A 22247-nucleotide genomic window follows, 5' to 3' on the forward strand; every position below is an offset into this window, starting at 1 on the left:
TCTCCTGAGTCACAGTGGGTGACAAGTCACACTCCTCCAAATGCCCCGATGTCTCCCATATGTGCCCCGAGGCTGCCACTGGCTGGGATTCTGTGGCCTGGAAATCTTTCTGTTCCAGGCCCAGCTTGAATGCCTCCTCCTTCAGGAACCCTTCCAAACTACCCCATCTCAGGCTGATCCAGCTTCTCCTTAACTACGTTCCCTCAGCCCAGCTAGGTCCCAGGATCTCCCCTTTGTTGCCACGTCAAGTATTTCTCCTTGTGGGGCAACGGGACAGACTTGGGCCTAAAAGGAGGGATGTGCAGAGATACAGGGAGAATCGTAACTCCTGAGTCTAGCGTGGGTAGGCAGTCCCACTAGACCATGATCTCCATGGGGGCGGGGACTAGGCAGGTCTAATTCTTCATAATTTCCCCAGTTCCCAGCCATGGGAGGGTAAGCAGGACACTCTTTAATACATGTTTGTGAATGAATGAAAAGAAAGGAAAGAAAGAGAAAGGAAGGAAGGAAGGAAGGAAGAAAGAGAGAGAAAGAAAGAAAGGGAAAGAAAGAAAGAAAGAAAGAAAGAAAGAAAGAAAGAAAGAAAGAAAGAAAGAAAGAAAGAAAGAGAGAGAGAGAGAGAGAGAGAGAGAGAGGGAGAGAGGGAGGGAGGGAGGGAGGAAGGAAAGAAAGAAAAAGAAAGGAAAGAAACAGAGAGAGAAGAGAGAGAGAGAGAGAGAGAGAAAGAAAAGGAAAGAAAGAAAGAAGAAAGAAGAAAAGAAAGAAAGAAAGAGAAAGGAAGGAAGGAAGGGAGGGAGGGAGGGAGGGAGGGAGGGAGGGAGGGAGGGAGGGAGGGAGGGAACTTAGATGCCTTTGGTATAAAATAACACTCTTCTCCACCAAATAAAGTAGAGACACTGAATTACAGGTCAGGCATACTAGATTTATGGCCCATCTTTGCCGAAGTTTTCCTATAAAATAAGGATAACTATGGTCCTTCTCTCACAAGGGTTACGGGATATCACACGTGTATATACAAGCAGTCTGGCACCTGACAAAAGCATATTAAGTCTTCAATACGTGGGAACTATTATTGTTATTATTGTTAATGAACAATATTGAGCAATAGGAAAATCTATTGTATTAGAAGAGAACACTTACTAGGCTTAGTAATAAGCATTCTGTTAATTTTATTAGTACAGTGGTTCTTAATGGGGAATGTTGGGGGTTGTACCTGTTGTTTGAGAGACTGGGGATGAAAACTGTTTCAGCCCCACATTGCTGTTGCTTCCTGGCTTTGAACATGGGTGTATAGGTGGTGTTTGGCACAAGTACAGCTATTTTGTGACCATGAGGGCAAGTCCAAGGGAACTACCCAGACGCTGACCCAGAGTCCTACCATCTTTCAGCTGCCCAGCTCTGGACTTATCATATGACCAAAGAAATTCTTTGTGATATACTGATGACAGAAATGGCCTCAATTCTCACCCCTTTCTGCATCACCACCTTTCACAATATGACTTTGCAGCTGCTCCCATCAAGAGGTAGAGTTATTTCTCCGTTCCCTTCAGTCTGAACTGGCTACATGACTTGCTTTAGTAACAGGAGGTGGCGGAAGTGTCATTGTACCAGTCCCCAGCCTAGGCCCCAAGAAAACTTTAACACCTTCCCTCACTCTTGGAAGCTTGACTGTGCCATGTGAGCAACCACGGGACGGCCTGAAGCAGAAACGATTTAACCCAGGTGTCCTAGGCAGGGCCTCAGGCATGGAAGAGCCCATCCAAGATGGGCAAATCCACCCAGCTGACTCTCAGCTGAGCATAGATGCCTGAGTGAGGCCCACCAAGCTCAGATCAGCAGAATCTACCAGCCAGCCAAAGACGCACACACACAATAATAAATGGTTGTTGTTTTAAGCAACTAGGTTTTAGGTGTTTGTTATACAGCTATAGCTAACTGCTACAGTACTGTTTATATTGGACTCTTAGAGGGAGTGCAGTTACTTGCAATCCAAAGCACCTGAAATGACACAAGAAACTGTGCTATTCATATTATGACATCGTTTGGATGTTCCTGAACCAGGTCCTTGGGACATAGCTCCCCTTAACCTCACTGACCAGAAGGTGGGGGTCACCCTTCTGTGCTCTCCTCCCCCACCTACCTGCTCTCCTGCTCCAGCTGCTCCTCGGCTTGGGCCAGCTTAGACTCGAGGGCAGCAATGACCAGCTTCTGCCGGGCCCGGGCCCCAGCGTCCTCCTCTCCCAGGCGCCCCCGGAGCTCCTGGACCTGCCGCTCCAGCTGCTGCCGCCCGCTCTCTGCCTTGGCGGAGAAACTGCGCTCAGCTGACAACTCAGAGGTCAGTGATTCCACCTGCGGGAAAGGCAGGACCATCGCTGGAGTCTCAGAGGGAAGGTGTAGGGAACCCCAGGCACCTCCCACAACTAAGTGACTTATTGGTGTGACTAGCACAGAGCCTGACACATATTGAATACACAACAGATGTGAGTGTGTATTTTTCCTGAGTGGCTTATCCAACTGCAGTGCCAGCGCTGGGTTTTAACCTTTTGGGTAGGTTTTAGTTATTTGAATAAGTCCGCAACACTATTCCAAACACTTAAATGCTACAAATTCTACCTCTGACTGTGAATCAGTCCATTCCAAGGGTTATCACGCTTTTTCATTGCACCAGGATCACCTGGGGAACTTGTGAAAAAAAAATGCAGGGTCCCAACTTTCAGAGATTCTGAGTCAGCAGATCTGGAGTGGGGTCCCTGAATGCGCATTTTTACTGAGCATCTTAGGCAGTTCTGATATGAGTGATATGCAGGAGCATTGTGAGAACTGCCAGCTCAATAAACAACAGCTATTACACTGAGAATGTGTAAACACACCCCTAATAATAGTTCCTGCTTGTTTATTCAACGTACTCTGAGTGAGGCCCTGTGCCGGGGACACAGAGATGTGTCAGATCCCATCTGATTCATACTTAATTTCATTTCCCCCTTACAGGAACACATCAATGTGGTGATTAGCATATGCTTTTTTTTTTCTCTCAACTTTTTATTGGAAAATAAAACTATGATACAGGAAGTCCAAAACTAATCAAATATATGGTTTAATGGGTTAATAAAAGGCAAACACCACTGTCGCCCTTACCCAGGCCAAGAAATATAACTGGAACCAATTTTGTGTGTGTCTTTTAAGTCTCTTTTAATCTACGGTTCCCTCTTCCATCTCTTTCATTTCCTCACACTTTCTCTGTTGAAGAATCTGGGCCATTTGACCAGTAGACTTCCTCTGCTGCCAGATCTTCCCGATTACACACTCACAGTCTAATTTAGCAGGCTTCCCTGTTCTCTGTTACCTTCAAGTTAGCAGCTGGGCCCAGGGACTGACTTCTCTCTCCCTCTGAGCTTCTGAAGTAATGCATTGTTTCTCTATCATCCTCTGAAGGTGACTCTACTGGGGTGAGTGAATAGTCTCACTCCAAAAATCTATGCCCATACGGAACGCGAGTGACCTTATTTGGAATTAGCACCTTTGGAGATGTGATTAGTTAAACTATGATGAGGTCATACCGGATCAGGGTTGGCTCTGGGTCCTATATGACTGGTGTTTCTATAAGAGGAGAGGAGACAGGCACAGAAAGACAACACAGAGAAGGCAATATGAAGACAGAGGCGGAGACGGGAGCGACGCAGCTACAGGCCAAGGAGCGCCAGGGACTGCCGGCCACTGCCACAGCTGGGACAGCAGCTGAGAACAGCTCTCTGTCAGAAGGAACCGACCCTGATGACACCCTGCTTCTGGACTTCTGGCCTCCAGGACTGTGAGAGAATAAATGACTATTGCTTAAGCCCCCCCAGTCGGTGGTAATTTGTTATGGCACCCCTAGGAAACTAGTACAGTAGCTAATTAGTGTTTTTAAAACTATCACTGTGAACTCGCAGATTTAAATGGATTTGATGGGTTTAGAGCAATTGTGATTAGTATCCTTGCTGAAGCTCAAATTGCTCTGTCTGTGGCCAGTGGGAACTTCTCCAGGTTGACTTCTAAGTGCTTCTGACATAACCACGTTAGCTTCCTGGATAACTGGTACGTTATGGACCGAATGTTTGTGTCTCTCCCAAAATTCACACGTGGAAGCCTTAACCTCCAATGTAATGGAATCTGGAGATGGGGCCTTTGGGAGGTAATCAGACTTAGATGAGGTCATGAGGGTGGGGTGCCATGAAGACATCAGTGCTTTTATAAGGAGACCCCAGAGAACTTGTGCTCCCCCCCAATCCCCCAGTGTGCACACAGTGAGGCGGGGGCTGTGTACAAGTCCCGAGAAGAGGCCTCCGAATGAAACCTACCTCACTGGCATCTTGATCTTAGACTTCCCAGCCTCCCATACTGTGAGAAATAAATTTCTGTTCAAGTCATTCAGTCTGCGGTATTTTTTCACGGGGGCCTGAACAGGCTAAGGCATCTTACGAAAAGATGTTGCCGGCTACTCTTGTCCATTTCCTGCTTCAGATTGGGAATCAACTGTTTGTAAAGAAGCATCAGTGTCTTTTAGTGGGAAATGACATTCCTAGATCACAATTTGGGTACTGAGGATGCTCACAGCTACTCGATTGGTTATTGTTTCTAGGCCTTTTGTGGGGACAGAGAGACGATGGAGCCACATAAGGTACCTTATAAGTCAGTGTGAATACAACCAAGTCAAATTCAGGAATACAGGGTTTCTTGGTTAGTTTACTTTTTTTGTTTTTAACTTAGCCTCTTCTCCATGACACCTCACCTCTGTCTGGGTTCTTACACACTGAGGATCCTGAGATTATGGACACAAGTGATGAAATAATTAACATCCCACTTTTCATCATTTACTTTATCTCACGTCACATACACAGTGGTCTCAGGAACACAATGCTAATATTATCATTACCGATATAACTAATGAATATAGTAATATGATTTTTTTTTGCATATCTGCCCATTCTCTGCATTTGAAGAACAGTCGTACTACACGTAACTCAGCATGCAGCCATTCTCTCTCTTCCTCTCTCCTTGTCAGCCTTCACTTGGTCTTAGAACTGTAAGTAAACTGTAGGCTCATTCCTCTGTCATGCTGATGTCTCTCTAGAGGTTCTGATCACCTGAACCTGGACCTCTAGGCCAGTGGGTCTCAGATTCATCACGCCTCAGAACCGCCTGGAAGGCTTGTTAAGCCACAGATTGCTAGGTGACCCCTCCAGCATTCCTCATTCACTTGGGCTGGGCTGGGGCCCAGGAACTTGCATTTCCATGTTCCCAGACGCTGCTGATGCTGCTGGTCTTGGGGCCACAATTTTAGAACTGCTGCTCTCCTAGACTCCCCAGGAAGGGCTGGTGGGGACAACAGACCCCAAGTTCTTGCAAGCTGATGACCAGTTTGTGAACTTTATACTCGAAAGTAAATCTTGCTTGATACAAAATCCTTATAGCTCACATTTTCTTTGAGTATCTTAAACATATCCCTCCATTTTCTCCCAGCATAAAGTCTTGCTGTCAAAAATGTGATGACAATCAAAATTTCTTTTCCTTATGTACCTCTTGCTCATTTTCTTCTGGGATGGCTGAAGGATTTTTTCCCCTCTTACAAGTCCAATAGTTTTACCAGACTCTGTCTTGGTATCAGTTTTTATGGGTCAATATTCTTGGGTGCATGGTGTGCTCTTCAAAAGTTAGCTCAAACATTTTTGTTTCAGGGAAGTCTTCTTGCATTACGGTTTTCGGTGCTTTTGTGCTTTTGTTTTCTTTTTCAGGGACAACTGTTATACGTATGTTGGATCTTCTTTGCCTGTCTTCAATATTTGCTATTTTCTTGTGAATCCCTTTTTGTGTCTCTTTTAAGTTTCATTTTGGTTTTTTAAAAGGTTCTTTTCACCAACAGCCAAGGATGTGGATCAGGTTAAGTCACTTCATTATTTATATGGTTGTAGTATTCTATGTTTCCTGTATTGGCTTATTCATTTCATGTATAATGAGCACCCAGCACTGTTTCAGGTACTGGGGATAGAGCAGCGAACAAAACTAAGACAAGCCTCTACTCTCAAGGTGCTTAATTCTGTTTGGAGATGGACAATAGACAAATACGTGAATATATAATATAATCCCAGATAGTGGTAAGCAATATGAAGGAGATTAAAGCAGAGAGAAGGGAAAGAAATTATGGATTGGAGGGTGGCTGTTTCACACAGGACGGTCAGGGAAGGCTGCTTTGAGGGGAGACACGTGTGGTCGTCGGGAGGAGAAAGAGGAGTAACTTGGCAGAGACAAAGGACAGTGAGGAGGCTGGGGCGGCTGGAGAAGACTGAAAAGGGAGAAAAGTTAGCAGTAAGGTCTGGGTGAGCTGCACACCAGAGTGTGGAGCTTTGTAGGTGACTGGGATTTCACTGAGATGGGAACCGCATCACTGTGGAGTGTGACTGCCCCCCCTACTGGCTGAGCTGGGGTGTTACTCCTCTCTTGAGTCTCAACTAGTGTCAAGGCATGGCCCATGAGAGGCTCAAAATGTGTCTTTAAAAATCAATGAAATAAGGGGACGTATGTCTCTTTTTGGAAATCCCATCCCTCTGTTGTCTACCAGGCAAATTCTTAATTTCCTACAAGACCTCTTAATACATCACCTGCATCAGGCAGTCTTCCCTGATAGCCCCAGCCTCTAGGCTGGGCCAGTAGTCCCTTCTACATTCTCATGTCCTGTGCTTCCTCCATTTTCATTTGTATTTCTGTACTGCGATAGTCTGTCTCCTCCAGCAGACTAGGATGTCCTGAAGGGCAGTAACCTGGAATAACAGACCTCCAGATCCCCAGAACAGGATCAGGGCCTCCAAAAGCCTCAGAAAATATAAGTAGATATACACATGAAAGTATGCTTTTCTCCATGTGCCTAGCTCCTACTTATGCTTTACAACCCTGGTCAAGTGTCCCTTCCTTCAAATGCCTTCTTGTGACTCTTACAGAAAGCCCCCCACTGCCAATCTACTGGTTCCAAGATACTTCAATTATCACATATGCCACCCTATGCTATGATAATGTAGTTCCACATCTGTTTCCCCAGGGAACTTTCTGCAGGACAGAGACTCCACATAATTCACCTCTGGATCCAGCCCTCAAGAAGCCTCAGAAACATAAGGGAATAAATGCATCAATGCCTCTGTACCTTGAGAACTCCTATGCACCCTTCAAAACCCAACTCAAATATCCCCTTTTCTTATGCCTGTTGAATAAGAGAACTGAAGGTTATGTTGCCAGGTTGGTGGGGACGGGGCTGGCAGGTGACCAGGTTGTGCTCACCTGCAGGAGCAGCTTGTGGTAGCGGTCATTAAGCAGCTCTGCATTGCTCTGCTCCTCCTCCAGCTCCTCTTCCATTTGCCCCAGGCGCCCTTCCAGCTGACGTTTCTCCTCCAGAATGGCTGTCCTACGGAGAATGGGAACAGGGGGAGGTGAGAGTTCAAGAGAGCCAGAGGAGGGTGCCCGGACCCACGTTACCGCAGGGCACTCACTTGCTAAGGCTGCCGTTGGCCAACGCATCTGCCATCTCATCTCTCTCCTGCTGCACCTGCCGCCTGGCACGGTCTAAGGCAGCCAGTTCCTGCAGTGACATAGAGAGGCGGTGGTCAGCAGTGGTGAGGGAAGGCTATGTGGCCACTGGCCCCCTGCCCACATCTGAAGTCTCTTGGCCCTATTTTCCACTGTACAGGAATGTACCATCCCTGGGTAACCTTCAATGAACTTCAGTCTACAGACAGATGTCTCCTAAATCCGTCTCCTGAGCTGCTGAGCCACGTCCACCTCCTGCTGCCCACCCTTCTGTGGGCCCCTCACCCTCATCAGCTCCTCACAGAGCTCAGGTGCTCCTTTCAAACCAGCTCCTCCTCCAGGTTCCTCAGGCACCGGGCCAGACCCCCAGGCTCCCTTCTCCTCTGCCCTCACCATCTGCAGCCCTGTCCATCCTGCCCCTTCACTTCCTCAGCCTTGTTCCATCCTCTGTCCCCACAGCCTCTCCTCCAGCCTTCCTGCCTCCAGTCTCCCCCTTCAGTCCACCCCCTCAGGGCCCCAAGGCAGACGCTGCTGCCCCTCTGGTACTCTGAACCATCCCAGGGCTCCCTAGGCCACGAGGCCCACCGCATTTGCCGGCCCCTCACCCCCAAGACCCCACCTGTTCCGCCCCCATCCCAGTCCCCTCCCCCTCCCTGTCTGCCCTCCCAGCCCAGCCCACGCAGGGCCCCGCCCACCCCGCCCCTCCTCCCACCCCCTCCCATCCCAGAGCCCAGCCCATCTTGGCTTCACCTCCTGCAGCCGCAGCACCTCCGCCTCCAGCCATTTGAGGCGCTTCTCACTCTCCCGGTTCTGCGCAAAGATTTCTTCCCGGGAGGTGCGTGTCTCCTCCACCTCCCGCCACATCTCCTTCATCTGGGCCTGAGGGGAACAGAGCATGCGCGGGGGCTCAGCCTGGCGGTGACTCGGGGGAAACCCCTGCGCTCCGGTCAGCCTGGCGGGGGTGGGGGGTGGGGGTGGGGGTGAGGGGTGGAGGGCTCCTCAGCTCCCTGCAGACCTGGGCCCCCACACCCACCCCAGCCACCAGCTGTGGGACGGGGCCCGGCCCTTCCCCCTCTCTGGGTCTCCGCTGCCTCCTCTTTATGAAATAAGCAACTTAAGGTCAGAGTAAGCCTAAAATGTGTGTAATACGCGGGCGTTGCAGTAATAATAACGATGGCAAACGCTTAGTGATCATGTACATGTTATATGCACATAGTCCCTTAATCCTCACAACTCCAGTTGGAGGGGGTCGTTTTCCTCCCCAGTTTACAGATGGAGAAACTGAGGCACAGAGCGGTTCAGCAGTGGCCCAGGGTGGTAAATGGCAGAGCCAGGCCCTGTACCCAGGCCCGGGGTTTACATCTCTGGCCACTTTGCTGCCTGGCCACACTACTGAGAATGTGAAAAGATGTATAATGGTGTTCTCAACGGTGCTTAAAATAAGGAAAAATAAAACACAAACCAAATGTCCGCCACTGTTAATAAACCCCACTCTATCTTTACAGCGAGGTAGTGTGCATCTGTTAACAACCATGGCGAGGACAGCAGCCGGCATGACAATGATACAATTATCATCACTGTTATTAGGGTTATTAGTTGGTTGAAACAGTGAGGACATGGCATGGTTGGCAGGTTTACTTCTTGGGGAGGGATTTTTCTATACCGGTGCTGCCCAGCAGAATATATCATACATTTTCCAGTAGCCATATCCAAAAGGTAAAAAGAAATGGTGAAATTACTTAGAACACTGTATTTTGTTTAGCCTAATATATCGAAGATGTTATTATCTCTATTTGCAATCAACATAAGAACTATTCAGGTCTTTCGCTCTCTTTTGTGTTTTCATTCTCTTTGGAATCCAGCAGTAACTGGGATTTCAGACCCACCACATTTTAGACGCCCAGGAGCCACACGGGGCTGGTACCCACTGTAGTGGACGGACGGCCTAGTTCCACACTTTTTAGAAAAACACTTTGCTTTTTAGCAGCTTTAGGTTTTCAGCAATACTGGGCAGGCGGTACAGAGGTTCCCGCGGAGCCGCCACCCACCGCGCGCACCAGGGGGGCCCCCACCGGAGCCGGAGGGACGAACAGCTGAGGAAAGGCTGAACCATCACCCAAGAACCATTCTTTTTTTAAACAACTGGGTTGAACTTTGATAATGGAGGGCAGGACGCTAAAGTTAATCGATAAAAATTAAATAAGAATGAGAAAACTGGACTTAAAAAGCACTGATGTTTACAAAGGTGTGTAATCTGGGTGCTGCCCTGGGGTCGGGGGGGGGGGGCGGCGTCGTCCAGATCGGTCCCCTGCCCGGGGCCTCTGCGGGGGTGGCGTGGGGGCGCCCCTCCCGCCGCTCACCTGCGTCCTGCGCAGCTGCCTCACCGCCTCCTCCCGGCCCTGGCCCGCGGCCGCCGTCTGCGCCCGCAGCTCCTCCAGCTCTGCTTCCAGCTTCTGGCGCGCGGCCACGGCCAGAGCGCGCTGCTTGCGCTCCTCGTCCCGCTGCACCTCGGCGTCCCTCAGCTGCGGGGGAGGCCGGGCCGCGCTTCAGGGAACCCGGCCACACTGCCCCCTGCGTCAGCCCGCCAGCCCCGGCCCAGGCCTCCAGGCCCCGCTCCTCCTGCCGCCTGCCTCTCTCCACCCCCAGCGGAACCTTCTCTCTGTCCTGGCACCGGCTGAGGCCCCAGCCTCCCCTCTGCCTCAGCCACCGGCTCAGGCCCCAGCCTCCCCGCTGCCCCAGCCTCCGGCTCAGGCCCCAGCCTCCCCTCTGCCTCAGCCACCGGCTCAGGCCCCAGCCTCCCCTCTGCCCCAGCCTCCCCTCTGCCCCAGCCACCGGCTCAGGCCCCAGCCTCCCCGCTGCCCCAGCCACCGGCTCAGGCCCCAGCCTCCTCACTGCCCCAGCCTCCCCGCTGCCCCCATCTCTCTCCAGCCTGTTCCCTCAGGGCTCACACTGCGGCTCCCCTGCTCTTGGCCCTCCTGTGGCTCCCCAGTGGCCCTGGGACAAAGTCTTGGACGCACCCATGGCTGCACTAGTGGGGCCAGGGGAGATTAAACAGACCCCCGAGACCCCCGGCCTTGGGTCACCTGCCAATCTCTCCTCGGCCCTCAGGCTCACCTTCCCTTCCAATCTGCTGCCCACGCCTTCCAGTGGGGTCTGACTCAGAGCTGACCCACCTGCCATGCTCCCCACTCCTCACCTCTGAGAGGGCCTTGCCTGCTGCAGAGCCCAGGAAACTCCTCACCGAAGAGGATGCACGGTGCAGGGGCGGGGGAAGCGGACAAATGGGCAGCAGGTGGATGAATAAACGCATGAAGGTGTAAGGCCAGGATGACAGGGCATGAGGCCGAGCGGGTTCACCAGCTAGTGGCCAGGGGCATGGGTAGCAGGGGTGTGGAGGGGTTGGGGCTGGAGAACTAGGAGAGCAAGGGAGTAGGGGAGAGGAGGTTGCTTGGAAGGGGGTCTCTGGGTGGACAGAGGTTGGAAGCAGAGCTGGCTGCCCAGAAGCACTGGTTGGTGGGGAAGGTTGGATGAGGGGCCTGGAGTACAGCGGCTGGCAGACGGGTGACATCTGATCAGGTATGTCAGTAGCTCAGTAGGGTATGCGTGTGGGGTCATGGGTTATGGTGGGTGATGGCTGGCTAGCAGGAGGGACCTGGGTACAAACACTGATAGCAGGTGGGGGTGGTGAGGCTTCCGGCCCCTCCTGCTCCCTGTAAGCACCAGGGTGCACCCAGCCTGGCAGCTCCCACTCAGCCTGCCTGTACCTGCTTGGCCAGCTGCCGCCGCCTGTCCTCACCAGCCTCGTCGCGGCCCTGCAGGTCACGCTCATGCTGTGCCTTGAGAGCCTGCACAGTCACTTCCAGGCGCAGCTTGGCGTCCTCGGCGGCTGTCAGCTCATCCTCCAGCTCCGTCACCTGTGTCCGCAGGTCGCTGGCTGCCTGCTCGGCCACCCGGTGGGCTCGCTCCAGCTCATGCACCTGGTGGGGAGTGACAGTGAGCACAGGGCACCTGGGTCGCTGAGGGCGGGCAGGCCAGGATCCTCGGTCTGTCCCTGGGTGAGTGTGGGAAGCTGTGACAGACGGACAAGGGGAGGCAGCCGGCCGCTGCGCCCATCCGCCTCCATGCGTTCGTTCACTCATTCAGCATCTCCTGGGCGCCTGCTTACTCTGGGTCTCATTCTGAATCACCCTAAAACAGATTTTACTGTAGCCTCAGCATGAAAATTCTATTATGTGAAGTGTGAGAGCCCAAGTCAAGTCTTCATTAGGTTGGTGACTCATTCGCAGTGGGCTGTTTCCTTGGGGGTTTTGTGATCTGGGATTGAAGGCTCACTTCCCTGGGGCTCCCTCTTCAGGAAGCCTGTGTGGAAATGGGTTGAAGGCCTTAAGGCCCAGAGCTCCGGAGCTGTCAGTGTTCGCTTCTGCCAGACTCCCTGGGATATCACCAACCCATTATCTACTATTTTGTTCTCTGCTCAGGGGGGTCCCAGGCTTTTCAGGGAGTTGAAAATTAAAACCTCAAACACCCTGTGAAAGCAGATCTGGGCTTATGATCCCCCGTGCTCTCCGTAATTGCTACCTCCTCCGAGAAGGTCCCTTGCCCGTTAGGGCCTCCCTCTTACCCGTGCTCCCGGGGTGGAGCCCCCTCCTGTGAAGCCCTACTCACAGCGGTCATTTAGCAGGAGGGTCCGTGTCTTTCCATGCAATGCCCGCCTCCCACATGCCTGTGAGTGGCCCAGGGCAGGGACTATACGTGTGCATCACCACTGCCCAGTGACCCTCAGGGAACCGCTGGCCAGCGGCAGTGTCTACTCAGCCCTTGGAAGGAGCCCAACTGCCTCCCCTCCTATTTGGCACCTGCCAGTCAATTTTGTTTACTGGCAGGAATTAAGCTTTCTCTCATCAACATCCTATTTCCCACAAAGGCCTCTGGAGTCACTACAAATAACTTGACAGTCTTCCCAAAGGACAGACCTTAGCAGCTGGAGTATGAGATGGGTTTCAGCTCAGGTCTGGCATCCCCAGGGCTGCAGGCCTGGCTAGAAGCTCCACTGGATCAACAGCAAAGCATGTGAAAAAGATAAAGCCCCCACCCATCACACCCATGGTGTGCCGTTTGACAATAGGAAGGATGTTGGGAGTTGGTCTGCCCAGGGAGTCGGTTAAACACCTGCTCTATCAATGCCTCTTGTCATCAGCTGGGGGGGCCTGCGTCCCCAGGCCTGTTGTGGTTGGTGCTCCACGAATTTATTTATTCGGCAAGTGAAGGAAGGATGCAGTGGAGGGTGTGATGGACCTTCCAGAAGACTGGGATGCTGGCTGGGTGAGGGCTGGGAAGGGGTCTGGGGGGCCCCTCACAGGCCCAGAAGGGATGGGCAGCCAGGGGAAGACAGAGGCTTGGTGGGGGAGCATGTGTGTGCTCAGTGGGGTTGAGGGGTGACAAGGTGGGGTGTCCTTCTCCTGGGTATGTGGTGCGTGCATGGTGTGTGCGTGTGTGTACACTCTGTGTATGTGTGGTATGTGTGCGGTCTGTATGAGGTGAACGTGATAACTGTTACACTACAGAAACACTTGGTGTATGTGTATGTGCGGAGACCATGTGTGGTGTGTGCATGTGTGTATGTGGTTTGTGTGTGTGCAAGTGTATGTGTGCACATAGGTCTGGGGAGTGGTTCTCTGGCTGTATGTATGAATGTGTGGTCTGTTCTCTTCATGTTCTGAGTATTCACACACATGTGATGATTGGGTCTCATGCTCTGTGGGGTCTTACAAACAGTGTATTTAATGGAAGATTCTCTTCACATTCCATGTGTATTCATGTGAACATGTATGTTTGTGAGCAGCTCTCATGTTCCATGTGCGAACACAGTGCTTGATGGAAGATTCTCCTCATGCTGTGTGTATGGTTACATGAACATGCATGTTGGTGGATGACTCTCCTTACTTTTTGTATTTTGTGTGTGAACATGCGTGTCCGGTGGGAGATTCTTTTCACACTGTGTACATGTATGTGAGCACACGTCTGGTCAGCATTTCTCCTGTGCTGTGTAAGGGGCTTTGCTGGCTGGTTCTGCTCACGTTCTGCATGTGGGGGCACCTGGGTCTGTGTGACTCCTAGTACCGAGCATGTGTGTGATTGCCTGCACGTGTCTTGGGAGTGGGCGCCCCACTCACGCTCTTGCCCACGTCATCCTTGCTGCTCAGCAGGGCCTCCATCTCTGCCCGCAGGGCGCGGTTCTGCCGCTCCAGCTCCTCACGTGCTTCCCGCTCCTCCTCCAGCGCCCGTGTCAGGGACAGGGTCCGAGCCTCACGCTCTCGGCCCTCCGCCTCGACCCGCTCGCGCTCCTCTACTGCTCGCAGGACGGCTGCCTTCTCCTCCGCCAGGAGCTTCCGGGTGGAGGAAGATGGGGTGGGGGAAACAGATTAGCTGAAAGGAGTGTACAAGGGATGGGGAAGAGGGAGCAGCGAGGAACAGAGAGAGAGACAGACAGACAGATGGACAGAGGCGGAGACACAAGAGGGAGGTAGAGGGATTAAAGTTGCAACCGTGTCCCAAAGGAGCTTAACTCTTGAGTGAATCAAACTGATCGGCCTCTTACTCTAGATACCAACAGGGGTTAGGGTGTTTCTTCCTCCTGGAGAGTCATAAAGAATATTTATACATATATTTTAAAGGTATACTTCAAGCTTTACTGCCTTTCTTTAAGACACAGTAATTAAAAACTATAAAACTTATAAAACAAATGATGACCTGGATATTGGGATTATTATACAAGGATTTTAACTATGATAAGTAAATTTCAGGACAAGATGGACAAATGGGTGAAGAGACAGGGTTATTTCACGGATTGGGACTGCAAAACAGAACTAAATAGAAACGCCAAAACTGAAATATATATCTGAAGACAAAAAGTCATTGGACGAAACTGAGAGCAGTTTGGACACATTAGAAGACTCAGTAAACTGGAGAACAGGTCAATGAAGTGATCTAAGTAGAGCAAAGAAAGAAAGATTATAGAAAAATTAACAGCTTAATAACCCAGCAGTCAAACATACATGTATTCATGTATTTGGGGTTCCAAGGGAAGGTAAAGAAAAATTAAAAGAAGAGGTAAAACTGAATTTATTCACAGAAAACAGTTATCAATGTGGAAAAGATGATGGAATCCATAAAAGTCTAGCAGTAATAAGTGAGTTGAGCTAAATTGTGGACTATAAGATCAATATACAAAAACCAATCATATTTCTATTACTAGCAATCAGAATTTGAAATAAAAATACCATTTAGAATAGCATCAAAAATGTGAAATACTTAGAAGTAAATCTGACAGAAGATGTGAAAGGTGTACACTCAAAACGACAAAACGTTCCTGAGATAAATTAAAGAAGATTCAAATAAATGGACATATATACCATATTCCTGGGCCAGAAAATTCACTATCATTAGGATACCAAGCTTTCCTAAATGGATCTATGGATCTATAGATTCAGCATAATCCCAAATCAGGAGGATTTTTTTTTGTGTGTGTAAAAAATGGGCAGATTCTAAAATACGTGCATATGGAAGTGCAAGGACCTAGAATAAGTGAAACAACCTCGAAAAAGACAAAAATACTAGAGAACATGACCTGATTTTCAACACATATGTGCAAACAAGTCAGCGGAGTCTTCTCACCAAATAGTGTTTGAAGAATCCCATATCCATATACATAAATATTAACTCAGAGCCATGAGATATTAAAAAATTAACTGAAAATGGATCACAGACTTAAATGTGAAACCAAGAGCTAGAAGACTTCTAGAAAAAAATACAGGAGGACACCTTTGTGACCTTGAGTTAGGGAAAGATTTCTCAGACACAACATCAAAAGTGTGATCCATAAAATAAATTAATAAATTGGACTTCATCTAAATCAAAACCTTCTGCTCTTTGAAAGACTCTATGAAGAGAATGAAAAGACAAGCCACAGACTGGGTGAAAACATTTACAAAGTATCTGATAAAGAAATTTGTACTCATAATACATATAAAGAACTTCCAAAATTCAATGTTAAGAAAAAAACACCCCAGTTCAAAAGAAGTAGGCAAAAGATGTGAACAATTTGCCAAAGAAGAGATAAGGAAGGTAAATAAACACAAGGAAAGATACGCAACACCGCTGTTCATTAAAGAAACGTGAATTAGAACCATTACATCCTAATAGAAAGAGTAAGGCTTGATTCATAATAATGAAACCTAAAAACAACTCAAATGTTCATCAACTGTTAGTGGTTTTCATCAAAGGTTAGTTCATCAAAGCTTAGTGGTTTTCAAAATGTGGCTTACCTATACAGGAATCATACTCAGTCATAAAACAAAAAAGGAATGTAGCAATGATACAGGCAAAAACATGGATGAATCTCAAAATGATTATTCTGAGTAAAAGAAGCCAATTTAAAAAAGAGATTTATATGAAAAGAATTTATATAAAATTCCAGGAAATACAAAAAAGTAACTGAAAACCTGTGGGATAGTATTAAATAGTTAGACATACATTTATGTAGAGACTGAGAAGAAGGGGAAAGAGAGAAAATGGGGTAGAAAAATATTTGAAGAAATAACGGCTGAAAATTTCCGTATTTAATCAAAAACACCAACCAACAGCTGTAGGAAGCTTGACAAACCAAAGCAGAATACAAAAACCCACAGCTGGATCTATCAAAGTCAAACTGCTAAAAAACAAAGAGAAAGAAGATTTAAACCATCTAGAAAAACATCACATTCCCCTCAGAAAAGCAATGATTTGAAGCACTGCCAACTTTTGATCTGGAGCTTTTCGCAGATAATAGAATGATCTCTTCAAAGTACTGAAAGAATAAAACTGTCTACTTAAAATTCAATAGCCTGCAAAATATTTTTCAAAAAGGAAGGTAAAACAATGACTCCCCCATTTTTTTGATGAAGAAAATGAGGCACAGACAGGCTGAGCAATTGGCCGACGCCACGCAACCAGAAAAGGGGGGAGCTGGGGTTTGAACCTCAGGGTTGCCTGATCTTGATTTGCTCTGGGGTTCTGTGATTTTTACTTCATCCTCAGATTGCCAGACGCTAATATTATCCCCACTTCTGGGTAAACTGAGGCTGAAATGGGCCAAGCAGCTGGCCTGAGGCACACAGTGAGTCAGAAGGAGAGGCACAATGGGTTAGTCCATTTTATCTTCATAAGCACCCTGTGGTGGTCGTCAGGGCACCTTTGGGGGTGAAACTGGGTACTATCAATAATTACTCTGGAACAAGAGACAGAAGCCCGAATAGATGGGTGCCCACTTTTACACAGGCCCAGAGGGAAGCGGCACCTGGCCCTAGGTCCCCGCCCAAGTCCGCAGTCGCGCTGTGGCTTCACGTACACTTACTGACCGCTCACACTGGCCACGGGATGCACGGATCAACACCCCGATTTCCCCAGCAGGTAACCTGAGGTCCCACCTGGTCGAACTTGCGCTGCTTCTTCTCCAGGGAGCTCACGAGCTGGCGCTGCTGCTCCAGGTCCACGGTGGCATCATCCAGCTCCTGCTGCAGCCGCCGGCGCCCCCGCTCTAGCCGCTCCACCACCTCCGTCTTTTCTGTCAGGCGCTGGGTCAGGGCCTCAGCCTCGCGGGCAGCCCGGCGCCGAGCCTCCTCCCCTGCCTCCAGCGCCCCTGCCTCCTCCTCTTGGCGCCGCCGCCACTCTGAGAGCTGTGGGAGGAAAGAGGGGGTGGGGATGGTGGTCAAGGCTGCGACCAGAGTGTGAGGGAAATAACTCACTTCACTGGGCTCCTCTGCTTCAGAGTAGGGCTGAGGTTGTGAGTTTCCGACCCCTGACTCCTCCAGATTAGAATTATTCCCACCAGGACCCAGAGATGAAACAGCCCTGGGTCTGCCCTGGGGGAATCCTCAGTCTGACAGGGGAAACAGTTTTACAACCACGTACTGAAGTGCACGGGAGGGGTTCAGAATCACCTGTTTGGAACACGCAAGAGAGACTTCCTAGAGAAGGGGGCACTTGAGATGGACCTTAAAGTACGCATAGGAGTTTGCCACTTGAAGAAAGATATTTGCAGATAGGTGTTCATCACTCATTCATTTAAGAGGCATTTCTCAAGGCTTCCTGTTACATCGGGCTCTGTGCTGGCCTATCATGAGGACCCAGATCTAACTGCTAGGATCTCTCTTCCAAGGAGCTCTCAGTCTGGTGGGGAGACCGACAGGCAGACAGTTCCAGCTCAGGGTGACTGGAGTGGGGACGGGGGAGAAAGAAGGGCAACGAGAGCTCAGACGGGGTGGTCAGGGGCTCCCCACAACAGAAGAGGCTGGTGCCAAGTTCTGAAGCTTTTCCCAACTGAAGTGGGGAAAGTGAGATAACAGAAGAACACAGCCAAGGATGGACAAAGGAGAAAGGAGCAGAGAACACAGGAGCTGCAGCAGGGGTGCGAGGCATGGGCCTTGCCCTGGGGAAGCTGGGAGCCATGGGCGGGCTGGTGGGCAGGGGTCAGGGTCAGCTCTGAGTGTGGGAAGACTGTGTGAAGGATGAATGGGAGAGACTGGAGGCAGGCAGGCTTGGAAGGAGGCCGAGATGAGGATCCAGGAGGCAGAGGCCTGAGCAGGGCTGCGCTGCGTGGACAGACAAAGGGATGAGAGATTTGGGGCAGGAGGGATGGGGCTGTGCACAGACAGGCCGGGGGCTGGACAGCGTCAGAGGCGAGAATGGCACTCTGGAGCCTGGCCCATGGCTGGGTGGGGGAACTCGAGAACAGCAGCCTGGGGGACTGGACACCCCCTTGAGATCTCCCTCCAGGCCTGCGCACCTGGGCCTGGGTGGTCTGCAGCTCGCGGCCCGCCCGCTCCCTGGCAGCCGCCTCCTCTTCCAGCTGCTCCCGCAGCCCGGCCGCCTCAGCCTCCAGGGCTCGCACCCGGGACCCCAAGGCCAGCTTTGCCCTGGTCTCCTCCTGCAGTAGTTCCTGTAGACGGAGGGGGACAGAGGATGTCAGCTGGGGGCAGACGGTGGGGCGGTGGCAGGGGGGCAGGGGGCTGGGCCCACCTGGGCATCGTGGAACTGGGCCTCCGTGCTGCTCAGCTCCTTGCTCAGCCTGATGGCTCTGGACTCAGCCTCGCTCAGTGCTGCAGACACGTTCTCCAGTTCAGCCTGCAAGGACGGGGCACATCCAGGGGTGGCTTCCACCCAGCCGCCTCCATCTGTGCCTCCACCTCAAATTCCTACCACACAGGGCTGGGGGGGCGATGCAAAATGGGGCGGCCGCCGGGGAGAACAGTCTGGCCATTCCTCAAACACTTAAACGTAGAATCTCCATATGGCCCAGCAATTCCACCCCTAGGAGTGAACCAGAAGAATGACAACACGTGCTTATGCAGCAGCGCGTTCATGCACGGCCAGAGCAGCCCGAACACACACCAATGGCTGGCTGGCTGGCTGGCTGGGTGGCAGGTCCAGGCAGGGGGATATCATTCAGGCGTGAAAAGGAGTGATGCACCGACTCGGGCCACGGCGTGGGTGAACCTTGGCGACATCACGTTAAGTGACAGAAGCCAGACACAGAAGGACAGACACTGCCTGATTCCACGTATATGAAATGCCCAGAACAGGAACTCTAAAGAGACAGCACGTGCATCAGGGGCTGCTGGGGGCTAGCGTGGGGGGATGTACTAAATAACATATGGTTACTTTGGGGGATGAACATGGTCTAAGATTAAATTATGGTGATAGTTGCACAGCTCTATGAATTGACTTGAACTGTACGCTTTAAATGGGAGAATGAAAGCATTGTGAGTTTGATCTCAATATGGCTGCCCCCCCCACCCCCCAAACCACCACCACAATGACCTGGTCACGGTCCTTCGCTGCAGGGGCCAGGGGCCAGGCAGCGGTTCTTCGCCCTGGTCTGCTGGCTGCTCTACAGGGTAGGGCCTCTCACTCCCTGCTGCGTCCCCTCGGCCCACAGCAGGGCCTGGCACACAGTAGGTGCTCAGTAAATGTGTGTCAGGCGAGAGGGCTGAATCTCCCTCCCTCCCTTGCCAAGGTTCACTTAGGGAATGAGACTGGGTTCAAATTCTGGGAGGTAAGAAAATGTATCTGCAAACTTGGAAATAAGACAAAAAGATGAGCAGGTGTCCTTCTGACGTCATAGAACAGGACCGCCTCACTAGCTCACTGGAGGGCTAGCCAGCTCAGGTTCACCTCACACTCACTGACTTACGCTAAAGTCACACGAACGAGATGGCTGATCCGCCAGTGACTTCCGCCTGGTACAGAGAATCATCTAAAGTTGACATTTTCTTGCCCTATGGGAGTGAACCAGTTTTGGGTCCAGCTGTGCCCTTTCCCTCTGGCATTCCCCGTTCTCTTGCCCAAACACACACCCATCCTGCGCCCCTCCTTGAACACCTTTGCTATCCCACTGGGTCCCTCATGAATGCTTTAAATCCATCTCTGACATGTGCTCGCTGTGCCTTTGGGTGAGACTCAGGCTTTGAACTTCTGAATGTTACATTCTGACCTGGCCTTGGCACCTGGCTGTGTGACCTGGGGCAAGTGACTCCTCTCTTTCTGGCCCTCAGTTTCCTCATTTGTAAAATGGGAAAAACAGGACCTACCTCCCAGGGCTGCTTTGAAGAGTCAATGAAATAATGAATGTAAAGTGACCAGTTCTGTCGGGCATATACGCTGTGGCCCATCAGGAAGGACAGCTGGCCATGTCCGAGAGCTTGCTCTGCGCCCAGACACCCTTCTAAGGGCTGTCCAACTACTGGCTCACTGGAGTCATTATTTTTCCCAGTTTACCATTATTATTCTCAGTTTACATAAAGGGAAGCAGAGGCACAGGGAAGTTAGGAAATTCGCCTAAGATCACACAGCAATAAGTGGTGGAACCAAGATTTGAGTTCAGGCGGAACGGCCCCCGGTGCTGTCCTATATGGGAGCCGCTAGCCACATATGGCTATGTCCATTTAAATTTAAACTAAAATTGAACAGAGGTAAAAATCCAGTTCCTCACTGCACTTGCCACATTTTGAGTGCTAAGCAGCCAAGTGGATGGCACAAACAGAACATTTCCATCACTGGAAAATATCCTATTGGATGGTGCTGCCTAGAACTTCTGCTATGAGCCACCAGACTCAACTTTTGGTGCCACTTTTATTTTTGTAATATGTGAAGTGCTTAGTACAGGGACCATTAGGGAGCATGATTCCTTTTGGGGCAACCCTAGCTGTCACCCGAAATCCATTCTTCCCTGGTCCCCCTGTGATGGGCAATTAACAAGGTCCATGGTGACCACAAGCTGGAAACTACATTCCCAGGCTTCCTTGCAGCTAGCTGTGGTCATATGATTATATCATGGCCAATGGAATGTGAGCCAAATGATATATGTAAATTATGTGCTTTCTTTTCCTGCAGCTGGAGTGCAGGTGTATCCCCAACCCAGATTCATCTCTGATAATGAGGTCAAGCTGTCAGGGATGGTGGAACGACAAGACTAAGGAGCCTGGATTTTGATCCCATGAAGCATTGTGTCCTGCCAGCCTTGACTGATGACCCTGAGTCTATTTCTTGAGAGGGAAAGACATGTGTCTTTTATTTAAGCTGATTAATTCTGGTGTCTCTGTGACAGCTGCTTAACTTTTACCCTAATACATGATTCTAATCTGGAAATTAAAAACTGGAGGGCTGGATAATTAAAAGTCATTCTTTCTGCTTTTTTGTATCCTCAAAACTGAACAGGTATTGGTCATTTAGTCAAAAAACATTATGAAGCAAAAACTTGGAAACCCACTTTCTTCTAATAGTCACAGCATCTAAATATTGTCCTTGTACAGTCCCATCTATTTGCACTGGGATTTTGTCATCAGGCCACAGATTATGTAAGGCCAGAAGAGAAGAGGGTACAGAGTCGGGGGCTGTGGCAAGGTTAGGAGCCATGGGGTCAGGCATGCCTGAGTTCAGTTTTTGCTTAGAGGGACCTTAGACAATCAATTTTACCTCCCTGGGCCTCAGTTTCCTCATGTGAAAGATGGGAACAATATTAGTGCTTCCCTCAAAGGAGAATCAGGAAGACCTAGTGAAACACATAGATGCTGGGTATGTAGTGACCATTTACCGAATACTAGCTCCTCATGCACAATCATGGTGAAAAAGTTGTGAGGGAAAACAGGGCCAGTACAGATTGGACAGAAGCCCAAAGAGCTCGGGCATCCCAGGCAGATCGCTGCCCTGGCTGCCCCACTCACCTGGGCGCGCTGTAGCTTCTCGGCAGCCTCTGCTCGGGCCTGCTCCCCGTCACTGGCCCGGCCCTGCACCTCCTGCAGCTGGGACTCCAGGCGGCGCCTCCGCTGCTCACCCTCCTGACGTGTGCTCTGCAGGCTGCTCAGCTCCACCCGCAGCTCAGACACCTCTGCCTCCATGGCCAGCCGGGTCTTCTCCCAGGCGCCTTTGCCCTGGCAGGGGAGAGAGGCAAGCAGAGTTTCATGATCCTCCCTCTACCGGACCAGGCACACTGCTGCCTCAGGGCCTTTGCACTGGCTGTTCAATCTGCTTGGAACATGCTTCCCTGATGCTGGGTTGACTCACCCCTCCGCTCCCTCAGTTCTAACTCAGACATCATCTCTGTGGCCTTTCTGTTTAAAATCACTACTCTCTCCATCACCCTTGCACTCCGACACCCCTGT

General features: G+C 50.5%; 1 protein-coding gene across 6 annotated transcripts in view; it reads right to left on the reverse strand.

The window, feature by feature from the left end:
* MYH14 (myosin heavy chain 14) overlaps nucleotides 1-22247 on the reverse strand; it is an 85900-nt gene that overhangs the window by 4300 nt on the left and 59353 nt on the right. For all 6 annotated transcript variants that reach the window (XM_037025714.2, XM_037025713.2, XM_037025718.2 and 3 more), the window contains 11 exons: nucleotides 21810-22016; nucleotides 18607-18711; nucleotides 18374-18526; nucleotides 17016-17264; nucleotides 13725-13937; nucleotides 11316-11528; nucleotides 9912-10073; nucleotides 8302-8430; nucleotides 7515-7603; nucleotides 7306-7429; nucleotides 2141-2349 (listed from right to left, as the gene is read on the reverse strand). In XM_037025714.2, coding sequence (XP_036881609.2) covers nucleotides 2141-2349; nucleotides 7306-7429; nucleotides 7515-7603; nucleotides 8302-8430; nucleotides 9912-10073; nucleotides 11316-11528; nucleotides 13725-13937; nucleotides 17016-17264; nucleotides 18374-18526; nucleotides 18607-18711; nucleotides 21810-22016 — 1853 coding nt within the window. The remainder of the gene's footprint in view (nucleotides 1-2140; nucleotides 2350-7305; nucleotides 7430-7514; nucleotides 7604-8301; nucleotides 8431-9911; nucleotides 10074-11315; nucleotides 11529-13724; nucleotides 13938-17015; nucleotides 17265-18373; nucleotides 18527-18606; nucleotides 18712-21809; nucleotides 22017-22247) is intronic.

This window comes from Manis javanica, chromosome 17 (genome assembly GCF_040802235.1).
Source record: "Manis javanica isolate MJ-LG chromosome 17, MJ_LKY, whole genome shotgun sequence".
NCBI classification, from domain to species: Eukaryota; Metazoa; Chordata; class Mammalia; order Pholidota; family Manidae; genus Manis; species Manis javanica.